Source organism: Capricornis sumatraensis, chromosome 5, assembly GCF_032405125.1.
Source record: "Capricornis sumatraensis isolate serow.1 chromosome 5, serow.2, whole genome shotgun sequence".
Lineage (NCBI taxonomy): Eukaryota > Metazoa > Chordata > Mammalia > Artiodactyla > Bovidae > Capricornis > Capricornis sumatraensis.
The window spans coordinates 93,813,674-93,827,127 of record NC_091073.1 but is presented as its reverse complement, the minus strand read 5'-3'; the positions used below and the strand labels follow the sequence as shown (position 1 = coordinate 93,827,127).

General features: G+C 36.0%; 1 protein-coding gene across 3 annotated transcripts in view; it reads left to right on the top strand.

The window, feature by feature from the left end:
• POT1 (protection of telomeres 1) overlaps nucleotides 1-13,454 on the top strand; it is a 94,886-nt gene that overhangs the window by 70,807 nt on the left and 10,625 nt on the right. For all 3 annotated transcript variants that reach the window (XM_068972911.1, XM_068972909.1, XM_068972910.1), the window contains 4 exons: nucleotides 3,442-3,498; nucleotides 5,501-5,657; nucleotides 7,654-7,859; nucleotides 12,597-12,732. In XM_068972911.1, the coding sequence (XP_068829012.1) occupies nucleotides 3,442-3,498; nucleotides 5,501-5,657; nucleotides 7,654-7,859; nucleotides 12,597-12,732 (556 nt within the window). The remainder of the gene's footprint in view (nucleotides 1-3,441; nucleotides 3,499-5,500; nucleotides 5,658-7,653; nucleotides 7,860-12,596; nucleotides 12,733-13,454) is intronic.

Genomic DNA, 13,454 nt, shown 5'->3' with positions numbered 1-13,454 from the left:
GTAGCCAGGTATAGATGTGAGAGTTGGACCATAAAGAACTCTGAGTGCTGAAGAACTGATACTTTTGAACTGTGGTGTTGGAAAAATTCCTGAGAGTCCCTTGGACAGCAAGGAGATCAAACCAGTAAATCCTAAAAGAAATCAGTCCTGAATATTCATTGGAGGACTGGTGCTGAAGCTGAAGCTCCAATACTTTGGCCACCTGATGCAAAGAACTGACTCACTGGAAAAGACCCTGATGCTGGGAAAGATTGAAGGCAGAAGAAGGGGATGACAGAGGATGAGGTGGTTGGATGGCATCACTGACTTAATGAACATGAGTTTGAGCAAGCTCCAGGAGTTGATGATGGACAGGGAAGCCTAGTGTGCTGCAGTCCATGGGGTCACAAAGAGTTTGACATGACTGAACTACTGAACTGAGCTGAGGAGCCTGGCGGGCTGTAGCCCATGAGGTGGCGAAGAGTCCCACACAACTTTAGTGACTAAACATCAACAATAACAACAAAAATATATATACTTGTTAAAGTCTGTATTCATTGCCAGTCAACTATTTGTTTGTTAGTTTCTAGCTGCTTTACTTCCAACAGCCCAAGTATTTTTTGATCATACATATCTTAAGAGTTCCCAGTTGTACTGAGTTATTCAAGTACCTAATTATAAAATATTAGCAGATAATTGGTAGTATATTTATATTATTATCTACCTGAATAGATGGCTATTCAAATATAAATTTTAAAAATTTACTCAATCTGTAGTAATTTTTCTTTTACCATTTTGTCTCAGTATTTGCTTGTACACTCTGAGCTTTAAAATTTATGTCATGTTTCTATCCCCTACATTTTTTTTTCCTACAACCTAACTTCTTCCCTTCTGTGATCTATTTAATGAATATTTATGCTCTTTCTATGTATATCAGTAATAATCATTAAAATTAACATCTGTGACTTGATCGGCACTAAGTAAGTGCTGCTGCTGCTGCTAAGTCGCTTCAGTCATGTCCGACTCTGTGCGACCCCATAGACGGCAGCCCACCAGGCTCCTCCGTCCCTGGGATTCTCCAGGCAAGAGCACTGGAGTGGGTTGCCATTGCCTTCTCCAATGCATGAAAGTGAAAAGTGAAAGTGAAGTCGCTCAGTCGTGCCCGACTCTTAGCAACCCCATGGACTGCAGCCTACCAGGCTCCTATGTCCATGGGATTTTCCAGGCAAGAGTACTGGAGTGGGTTGCCATTGCCTTCTCCAAATAAGTGCTAACAGTCATTATTTAATCCTAACCATACTCCTGTGAGGTTGCTATTATTGTTCCCTTTTGCAGAAAGGAAACTGAGGCTTTGAGTAATGGGAATCATATAATTTTCCCAGCCTCTGTTACTATTAACTGATGGAAAAGTCAGTGACATTCAAATGCTGGTGATTGGTTATTTTGTCCATGTTTATTTCTTCATTTTATGTGCTTTAAAATTCTTCATATTTCCTAGCACCTTGATGACAGCATTTTAGCCTAATCTGTGACAACTTGAACCACCCATTATGAGGCCAATTTACTTCAGTTGACAATCATTTAGAGCCAGTATGATTTATAATTATACTTTTTGAAATCTCTTTTCTCCTAAAATGTTTTTCTGATTATTTTCAAATAACAGAAGTAGTACATAGGACAGTTATCAAACTAGGTAGCTTTTTCATGCCTTTATGCCCACTTGCTGAGGGAAAGGTAACAGTTGACTATGATTTCTTCAAACCATTCATGTTTATAAAAATATTATATGAACATATATATCTTTTTCCTCTGTTTAAAGTTTTCACAAAAGTGAGACCTTAGTATACTGGTTGCTTTCTTTAATGATAGATCATAGACCTCTTTCTGGGCTAATTCATATAACTCAAACTCATTCTTTTAATAGCTACATTATATTTTACATCAATGTAATATAATGAATTCAGCCATTTTCTATTTGATAGGTGGTTTTCAGTTTCTTACTCTTACAAATAATGTTTTAATAAACATCCTTGAACAATTGTACATTCAAGCTTATTTTTTCTCTAAAATAAACTCATAAAGGTGGGGTTGAAGGATCACAGAGTAAACACATGTTATTTTCATAGATGACACCAGATTATACGCCAGAATGTCATAGGATTCAAATGCAAATAGCATGCCCCTTCCTTATACTGTCAGTGGTATTGCTTTAACAATATGTGTACTTTTTTCAGTTTGGCAGGTTTTAGGTATATTTAGTTTCCCTGAGTACTTGGAAACTTAAAAAATCTTCTATTTATCGACCCATTTTACTTCTTTGAATTGTCTACTCTTACTCTTTACCTGATTTTCGGTTGGGCTTTTTATCTTTTTTCTTATCAGTTTGTAGGAGACTGTTTTAATACAATTTTGCACATCTTTTCTCTTATTTTCTTATTATTAGTTTACTAATCAGGCTTTTGCATTGTTTCACTTCATGCAGAATGGCAAATATTAAGTAATCAGATTCTTTGAAATTATAGTTTGCCAGCTTAAGGTGTCCATGCAGGTTCTCTTACCATGGGCCTTTGCCATTTATTAGTGGTGTTGAAGAAGAACAAGTAATCCATATGTTTGTATATGATGTTTCATATAATAAATTATAAAAATGTAACATACTATTATATGTAATAGAATGTGGTAAGCTCATGTAAGTGCAAAATGTGAATACTCTTTTTTAAGTCTTGAATTCTTCATTTTAGAAAGCATTGTTAAAATGTATTGCTGTAATCACTATTTTTGCTCTTTTGTTTAAGTAAAATTATATTTTATGGCATTCATCAAGTCATCCTATTAAATTTAGTAAATTTATTATTTTATCCACCTATCCCTTATTTCCATCACAGTGTACTTTTTCAACATAAGAAAAACTTTCAAACATATAGAAAAGTTGAAACAGTTGTTCAGTCAGCGTTCATATTCCCACCATCAGTTTCTCCAGTTAACCTTTTACTCTCTGTGCTGTGTCTTTTATCTTTTTTAATCCATCAATTCATTTTAGTTTTTGATACATTTCAAAGTAATTTGCAGATGTAAGTACACCTCCTAAATACTTCAGTGAATGAATATCATTATCTACAGTTCAGTATTAGTTTAAGATTTTAAACAAGAAATTTAAAATGTTTAGATTTTAAATTCCTTGCCATTTTCACTTAATTGATAAAATCCACTTGTCTGTTTCTATAATAAAGCCTATGCAATTTTGATTAAGATTGCATTGAATCTATAAGTCAACTGGGAAGAATATCAGTTATTAACTATATTGAACTTTCAATTCCATGAACAAGTGACATGAATCTATAAACAGATTTCTCCATTGACTTAGCTTTTCTTCAGTTTCTCTCAGTAACGTTTTATAGTTTTCATTGCCACATTGAGCTTTTAATGGATTTTAAAATATAATTCTCTCCTTTTTCCAAATAGGCTCTGGATCAGTATCACTATATGAAGTTGAAAGATGTCAACAACTATCAGCTACAAGTAAGACCATTTTCATCTTTGAAATTGAGACACAATAATGAGCATAATGAAGTCTGTCTTTATATTTATCAAGGAACTCATCACTGGGCTTCCCTTGTGGCTCAGATGGTAAAGAATCCACCTGCAATGCGGGAGACCTGGGTTCGATCCCTGGGTTGGGAAGATCCCCTGGAGAAGGGAACGGCTACCCACTCCAGTATTCTGGCCTGGAGAATTCTATAGACTATATAGTCCAGGGGATCGCAGAGAGTCAGACACAACTGAGCAACTTTCACTTAGCACTATCTAATATTGAGAGCATATCCATGAGAACAAAAACATACATACCCATATTTATCTTTTATTCCTCTACCTCATCCTAACTGGCATAGGTGTAAACATATATGCATATGTGCCCCAGCTCTGTTGATAAAAGGGAATGGAAGCAATGACATCCAGTAGCAATGAGCACACCTAGTTTTCAGATCTTCAGAGAAGGTAATAGCACCTCACTCCAGTACTCTTGCCTGGAAAATCCCATGGACATAGGAGCCTGGTGGGCTGCAGTCCATGGGGTCGCGAAGAGTCGGACACGACTGAGCGACTTCACTTTCACTTTTCACTTTCATTCATTGGAGAAGGAAATGGCAACTCACTCCAGTGTTCTTGCCTGGAGAATCCCAGGGATGGAGGAGCCTGGTGGGCTGCTGTCTATGGGGTCACACAGAGTCAGACACGACTGAAGTGACTTAGCGGCAGCAGGAGCAGCAGTGTTCAGATCTTAGTTTATAAATAATATCCCCAACCAAGGCTTCTTGGAGAAATAACATATTCCAAAATTGGGAAGGAGAATTGTAAGATGATTCTGGAATATCTTATTGTGCCATAAAGTAGAGAAGTCCTCAGGTTAATGGTGGCAGGTGTCAAATCTGGTACAATTTAAGTGTCAAAATTGAAATTACTAGTGATGGGATAGTACTGCTTGAGTAAAGTAGGAATCTATTAGTCCATATGGAGAGTAAAGAAAGACGAAAACAAATAAATGAGGTTTAATAGAAAATTGTTATTTCAAATAGAATGGCAGCTGATAAACATAAAAGAAATAATCAAGTTAGGGAAAAAAGTCACCATTTTTAATCATGATAGTGATAATTTATTAAGTTGCCAATCATTGGTGGATCCTAAGCTAGCAGGATTCTAAGCATTTGATGAAATTGGGATATTTATATTTTATCAAATGCTTTCTTATTAATTATGGAGGGGGAAATAATAAGGTTATAGTGGAGAAACCTACTGAACACCACCTTAATGAGCTGAGCAAAGTTTCACATCCCCAGGAGTGAAAACACTGACACCATGTGCCTCTTCGTATGCTCCGAGAGGGCAAAGTATCACTTACATGGTAGTATTCCTACCAAAAATGCATCATTGATACCTGATCATGATAAAAACCAGACACACCCAAATAAACAGCCTCAAATTCTCAGTATATCAACATCTTGAAAGACGAAGAAAAGCTTAGGAACTATTTTACACTGAAGGACTCCAAATAGTTCAGGATTAGATCCTGGACCTGAAATTAAAATGCTAAATAGGAGCGTTATGGGGCTAGTTGGAGAAATTTGAACGTCTGTTGATTCAGTGATAATCATTGGTAAGTGTTTTGATGTTGAAAATGGCATTATAATATATTAATGAAATTTCATGTTCTTGTAAAATACACACTGAAGTAGTTAGGGGTAAAGGGGTATAATGTTTGGAAATTACTATCAAATGATTCATATATATATATAAATATGTGAATATATGTATATGTGAATCATGTATCTGTAAGTTTTATATATATACATATATATATATGGAGAGACAGAGAAAATGACAGAGATGATGTGGTAAAATGTTACCAAAGTTGACAGTTAATACAACTTAGATTTTATTGTATATTTTTTTCATGGAGATTCTTGTCATGAATAAATTGATATCCTTATAGATTTATCTAACTTAATCCAAAAATTCTTCATAGTACTTACAGGTCATCAATATTTGGAGAAAACCCCACTGTGTGCTATTTTGAAACAAAACACTCCTCAACAATATCGTATCCGAGCAAAACTGAGATCATATAAGCCCAGAAAACTCTTTCAGTCTGTCAAACTTTATTGTCCTAAGTGTCATTTACTGTAAGTATTTTCTGTAATAAAACCAAAGTTTTCATTTCATAAAATTCGTGTATATATATTTTCTTATGTATAAGTTTAAGTCATGGAAGTGAATCAGTTATGGTTTAAATCTATTGTGTTTTGAAAGAATGGTAATCTTTTTAAGAGAAAACACTAATTCCTTAAAGGTAAATCCTTTTGATATTTCTTCATAGTAGTAAAAAAAGTAGGTGCTATTTTTAGATCTGAAATTCAATTTAGTAGCTCTGATACCTGCAGACAAGTAACAGACAATGAAAATATTTAAGCAGACTTTCTCATTTGTAACAAAAAAATATTGAAAGTAAACCATTATTAACTAATCTTAAATAGATAAGATTTCTGGTTAGTTGAAATTCCTAATTGTTACCTTGTTGGAAATATTTCTGTCCTGCTTAATAACTACAATACAGTGAACATAATTTAAATTTTTGTTAATAATTGAGGATTTCTCAGTTTCTGAAAATCTTTATGCTAAGCATCAATTTTTATATAAATGAGTAAATATATAGGACATTAGAATATATATGTACTTATTATTGGCTCAAGACATATTCTGAAAATTATTTTTAATCCCTCTTCCTCTGTGTATGCAATTTGACTATCTTCCCTCTATGTATGTAACAAACACGTGTATATACTTCATCATCAGGACATGTTGTTTGTGTGTGTGCTCTGCACTAATGTACATATGGTTTCCCCTCTGAAATGTAAGTATAGTACTGTTTGTGGAGATTTTTAACCATCAGATCTCCTTCTGTAAAACAAGGGATTGTTTTCTATCTATGGGCTTCAGATGAGGAAAACATTTCGGAAAGGTTAAGAGGTTTGGGGCTTTCCTGGTAGTCCAGTGGTTAAGAATCTGCCTTGTAATGCAAGGGACACGGGTTCGACCCCTGGCCCGGGAGGTAGCCGCATGCCTCAGGGCAGCTAGGCCTGTGTACCACAACTTCTGAGCCTATACTCTGGAGCCCACAAGCCCCAACTGCTGAGCCCATGTACAACTACAGAAGCCTGTGCACCTTAGAGCCTGTGTTCCTCAGCAGGAGAAGCCACCTCAGTGAGAAGCCCATAGTGAAGTGAATGTTGCTCAGTTGTGTCCAATGCTTTGTGACCCCATGGACTGTAACAGTCCATGGAATTCTGCAGGCCAGAATACTGGAGTGGGTATCCGTTCCCTTCTCCCGGGGATCTTCCTAACTCAGGGATCGAACCCAGGTGGATTCTCCCGCATTGCAGCTGGATTCTTTACCAGGTGAGCCACGAGGGAATCTCCTAAGAAGCCCACGCACTCCAACAAAGAGTAGCCCCCACTCGCCACAACTAGAGAAAGCCCATGTGCAGCAACAAAGACCAATCATAGCTGTAAAATTAGATAAATATTAAAGACAACACAAAAAAGTAGAACATTTAGTAAGGTTAAGAGATTTCACCTAAAGTTACACACTTAATTGGTGACAGAACAGGAAAGGAGATAGACCTTTTGATTCCAGATTATGCAATTTCTACTATATCATATTTTGCCATATGATTTTAAAAAATTATATTCTAGATTAAAAGGAATCAAAATAAATACTGGTCTATAAAATAGGTACCCTATGAAAGTGAAATTACTTAAATGGTAAGTGAATATTTAGCTGGAGTGAAGATAGGGTTCCTACTGGGAGGTTTAGCATTCCTTACAGAGAACAATTTGGTGAAGAAATAATTATACATAATCTTGGTATCACAGAGCCAGGCAAGGAAATTGGTGGTTATTAATGTAATTATGATATGGATCTAATTAACCATGAAATGTCATCAAATATCTTTCTATTGAATGAGTCCTTTAATCTGCAGAGTGAATTATCTCAATATTTTAAAATAAGTAGATGGTTCATAAGCATATAAACATTCTTTTAATTGGATAATTTGTTAAATTTGACTTTCTAAGCTTATACCAGTTGTTTTTGTGTTATTCCATTGTTGATGATTTTAGGCAAGAAGTGCCACATGAGATGGATTTGGATAAGATTTTGCAAGAGGGTACAAGCAAAACCCCAGATATCAAGCTACAAAATACATCCTTATATAATTCGAAGGTCTGGACCACTAAAGATCAAGGAGGACGAAAAGTAGCTATTCATTTTGTGAAAAATAATGGTATTCTTCCACTTTCAAATGACTGTCTAATTTTGATAGAAGGTATGATGTTTTTACCATTTTATTAACATACAGCTTTTTCTTCTGCCTTTCTCTGATTAATTATTGCTAAATTTATTTTAGGGGAAACCTTGAGCATATAAAATCAAACTATTGTTGCTTTAAATTTCATATAACATAATACCTGTAACAATTAGATTCAACTATATACATACACATATACATATCTAAGTTTAGTTGAATGACATTTTGAAATTATACATTAAACTTAAGTGTTTGCATTTGTTCATCTTGTTAGAGTCCCACATGCAATCTTAATAAGGTCCAGTATGATTTTTGAGCTGAATAATAATCAAGAAGCTGTTTATTATATATAGTTGCTGTTGACTTGGCCTCTGGATGTCACTCTTGTTTCATAAAAATGAAAGTCATCTATTGACAGCTAAATCAAGGAAGGAATCCTTGACTCAAGTAAAGATAACTTGACATACAGTATTTTAAAAGAATGAAGCTTTAAGTCAAATTTGTTTTTGCATTTCTTTTATACTTTTGTCTTATTTTTATCTAATATTTATATAACAATACATAATAAAAGAAGACTGCCTCTAATTTGCAATAGAGAAAACTTTAGTTTCATTTTGTAAATGAACTGATCTTTATTACAATGGATTATGATCATTTTTATTACTGATGTTTTTCTGTTTATAAAAGTAATTCATAATCTTTTAAAAAATAATTATATATATATGTGAATACATATGTGTATAAACATTGGTGTTTTCATGAACATTTCTTGTTTTAATACATTATGCATATAGGAAACTATTCTAATTAATTTCTATATCTTAACTGATTTAATAATCCTGTGAAGTTGGTACTATTATAAGCTATTTTATACATGAGCAAACAGCCACAGTATAGTGGTTCCCAGTATAGTGACTAGTGAAACTGAGTTACTTCCTGTTTTTTGACATAGTAACTCTGTGATAAACTGTATCTCCCCCTGGATGAAGTGTAATTATGGGGGCACAAAGAATTAAGTAAATGTTACCCAGTTTCTCTCTAGGAAAGTTAGCATAGTGTGCATATGCTTTAGTACCATATGAAATTATCTGTTCCCCTACCCTCATCATTATGATATACTAGAGCTTTAAAAAACTTGGCCATTTTTATGAGTGAAATGTGACAACTTACTTCCTTAACAGTATTTTTACCTGTACCAGAAGACAGACATAAAAACAAAGACATACACACACACACAGAGATGGAGTAAGACTATTTATATGCCCTAAAAATAAAATAAAGCCATGATTCTATCAGACTATATTAGAACTGTCCTTGTAGAGCCAACTAAGAGGATGTCAAATATGCCTTCGGGTCCTTCTGTACTTTGCTGCCTCCCACAGAATTCTGTTCTTAGCCAAGTTGGCCTTGAGGGTCCAAAGGAAGCTTAACAGAGAAGTCCCCGTAGCTCCTGCTTCTATCTCTAATTACCAGTTATCCCTCAAATTTTCAATCTCATCTCCTACCTCAATTCCCATCCCGCCCTGTAGCGTACTGAACTGGTGATACATCTTAAACCTAGTGTATCTCTCTGTACCTCTTTGCCATTCCATTGCTGTTTTCCTGGGAAATTCTGCTCTAATACTTCTTCAGAAGTAAATGCAGCAATTCTTCTTATTCAGCAGTTCATATATAATATTTAATGAACACCTACATGCATCAGGCATTTTTCTGATTTATCAGGCAGATTTGAGTCATTCTTATTACATACCATATGAACTTCTAGTAGGGCATTTTCTTCTTATATTTGTGCCTTATCTGTCTGTTTATAGACTTGTTGTCTTTATTAGAATGTAAAACTTCCCTGAGGTCAGAATACATGTAATTTTAATCTATGTAACTTCAACACCTAGAGTAGTAAACCTAATGTGTAATTGACTTTGTTTGCAACCCTATGGACTGTTGCCAGCCAGGCTATTTTTATTTTATCATATTTCTGGGTATTATAACCTCCAGGCCTAGGCTAGGATCTAACTGTAGTTAGATCCTGCTATTACAAATCTGAGAAAAGAGGTATGGGAGCCGGGCAAGTTAAAATACCACAAAGCTTGCTGTTCTCACCAAGATTTATCCACTATTTTTGAATGACACTCCTTGAATTGTTACAAACCTTTGGTTGATTTCTGTGCTTAGTCACTCAGTCGTGTCTGACTCTTTGTGACCGCATGGATTATAGCTGCCAGACTCCTCTGTGGTTGGAATTCTCCAGGCAAGAATACTGGAGTGGATTGCCATGCACTCCTGGAGATCTTCCCAACCCAGGGATCGAACCCAGGTCTCCCACATTGCAGGCAGTTTCTTTACTTTAATTCTAGAGTTCTGAAAAAGTTGAATTTGATAATTTTTGCCGAAGTTCTTTTTGCTATTATAGAGATGTGTATTTTTGAATGTTCTTACTCCACTATGCCAGAAATACTTCCCCCTCACAATTGAATTTCAACACTATAAATTATACACAAATTTTTAGGAAATACACAAAACTATTTTTATAAATCATGTTCTCTTTCCCTGGAGAGGAAGAATTATCAGTCTAAGTAAAAGTGTACCAGAAAAGGTACTGGTAGGTTTGAGTAATCAGAGATAAGGCTGCCTTCTAATAATGGTATGCCATTGAACATTCTATTTCTTCTCAGCCAACCTGATGGTTTTAGTGCCCTTCCTGTCATAACATTTGAGTGTGATGATTTTACATAGGAAAAATGAAGAAACACTATATAGGAATTTCAATTACTTGAACTGTTCACATTTATATTTAAATTAAATGTTAAACTGAAAAGAACTGTGAACTTCCAGATGTTCAAGTTGGTTTTAGAAAAGGCAGAGGGACCAGAGATCAAATTGCCAACATCCGCTGGATCATCAAAAAAGTGAGCGAATTCCAGAAAAACATCTATTTCAGCTTTATTGACTATACCAAAGCCATTGATTGTGAGGATCACAATAAACTGTGGAAAATTCTGAAAGAGATGGGGATACAAGACAACCTGACGTGCCTCCTAAAGGAGATCAGTCCTGGGTGTTCATTGGAAGGACTGATGTTGAAGCTGAAACTCCATTACTTTGGCCATCTGATGTGAAGAGCTGACTCATTTGAAAAGACCCTGATGCTGGGAAAGATTGAGGGCAGGAAGAGAAGGGGACGATAGAGGATGAGATGATTGGATGGACTCAGTGGACATGGATTTGGGTAGACTCCAGCTGTTGGTGATGGATAGGGAGGCCTGGTGTGCTGTGGTTCATGGGGTTACAAAGAGTTGGACATGACTGAGCAACTGAACTGAACTGACCGGCCTCTTGAGAAATCTCCATGCAGGTCAAGAAGCAACAGTTAGAACTGAACATGGAACAACAGACTGGTTCTAAATAGGGAAAAGAGCCTGTCCAGGCTATATCTTGTCACCCTGCTTATTTAACTTACATGCAGAGTACATCATGAGAAATGCTGGGCTGGATGAAGCACAGACTGGAATCAAGATTGCTGGGAGAAATATCAATAACCTCAGATATGCAGATGACACCGCCCTCATGGCAGAAAGTGAAGAAGAACTAAAGAGCCTCTTGATGAAAGTGAAAGAGGAGAGTGAAAAAGTTGACTTAAAGCTCAACATTCAGAAAACTAAGATCATGGCATCTGGTCCCATCACTTCATGGCAAATAGATGGGGAAACAGTGGCAGACTTTACTATTGGGGGCTCCAAAATCACTGCATATGGTGATTACAGCCATGAAATTAAAAGATGCTTGCTCCTTGGCAGGAAAGTTATAACCAACCTAGACAGCATAATAAAAAGCAAAGACATCACTTCGCCAGCAAAGATCCATCTAGTCAAAGCTATGGCTTTTCCAGTAGTCATGTATGGATGTGAGAGTTGGACTGTGAAGAAGGCTGAGTGCCGAAGAATTGATGCTTTTGAACTGTGGTGTTGGAGAAGACTCTTGAGAGTCCCTTGGACTGCAAGGAGATCCAACCAGTCCATCCTAAAGGAGATCATCCCTGAGTGTTCATTGGAAGGACTGATGCTGAAGCTGAAACTCCAATTCTTTGGCCACCTGATGCGAAGAACTGACTCATTTGAAAAGACCCTGTTGCTGGGACAGATTGAGGGCAGGAGGAGAAGGGGATGACAGAGGATGAGATGGTTGGATGGCATCACCAACTCAGTGGACATGAGTTTGAGTAAACTCTGGAGTTGGTGATGGACAGGGAGGCCTGGCGCACTGCAGTCTATGGCGTCCCAAAGAGACACGACCTGAGCGACTGAACTGAACTGAAAACTGAAAAGATTCATTTCAAACTCAAGACTAAATTTGCCTAGACATTAGTAGTATATAGCAGACTTAATAATGGGAATCCCCTCATTTTTTTATTCTCAAATTTATTCTTTTTAGGTCATTCGAACCAAAGTGTTCCAGGCTTAAAGAGCAATTTGTATAAATTTTAAAAGATGATGGTTCATATTTCACAAACCTTTTATTTTGCTCATATCTCAGCATTTTTTCTCAGTGGTTTCTTCAATCAATGAATAGGATCCTAAGTTTACAAATTGCTATTTTTAACAATAAGTCTATAAGCGTGTTAAATTCATGGCATTTGTTGTCTTTTTCTGTCCATCCTGTTAGTCTTTTACTGCCTTTAAGACGTTGCACAGTAAATACCCCAGTCTGTCTACTTTATGTTTGTACTATTTGAAGGGTTTATTTGTTCCCTTTTAATAGGAGGTACACTCAGTGAAATCTGCAAACTCTCAGACAAGTTTCATAGTGTAATTCCTGTAAGATCTGGCCATGAAGACCTGGAAGTCCTTGACCTTTCAGCTCCATTTCTTATACAAGGAAAAATACATCACTATGGGTATGTTTTCAATAATGGGAACTTTTAATTTTATTTATTTGTTTATTATTTTATCCCAGTTGTTACTGTATTCAGTGGATAGTGATTGAGTACCAGTTTATAGGTGATAGATTTTTTTGGTATGTCTCTTTGAATAGCATGTATATTGAGTGTCTGTACTCTGCTAGGTTTAAGGCTGCCCTAAAGGCTAATATTCATTTGCTTTCTAAAAATTTAGATGCTTGTTACAGAGAAAGTTCAGAGCTGCATCCTAGTAAAAGTTAAGTAATTGAATTCCAGAATTTCTGTGCCACAAAGTTATAAATGAGTTGCCAGTGAGAAAGTAGAAGTTATCAAATTGCATTAGGAGCTACTTACTAGGTTTGGAAAGAGGCCGTGTAGATAACATCTGTGTTTCCACCTGATCAAACAGTCAAAGGGTTCTGCTTTGTGAAACCTTGGGTTATAGAATATTTTCTGCTTTATTGGAAAATACCAGATTGTTTTTCCAATGATTATGGTCCAGTCGTGCAGTGTGCATGCTAAGTTGTTTCAGTTGTATCTGACCATTTGTGACTCTGTGGACTAGCCTTCCAGATTCCTCTGTCTATGGAATTCTCCAGGCAAGAGTACTGGAGTGGATTGCCATATGGTTGAATCAGCAATGTGTAAAAATTTGTTTACCTCGGATTCTCTTTGACATTTAGCTCTTGGTATTAGTCCGACTTAAGATTTTGTTAGAC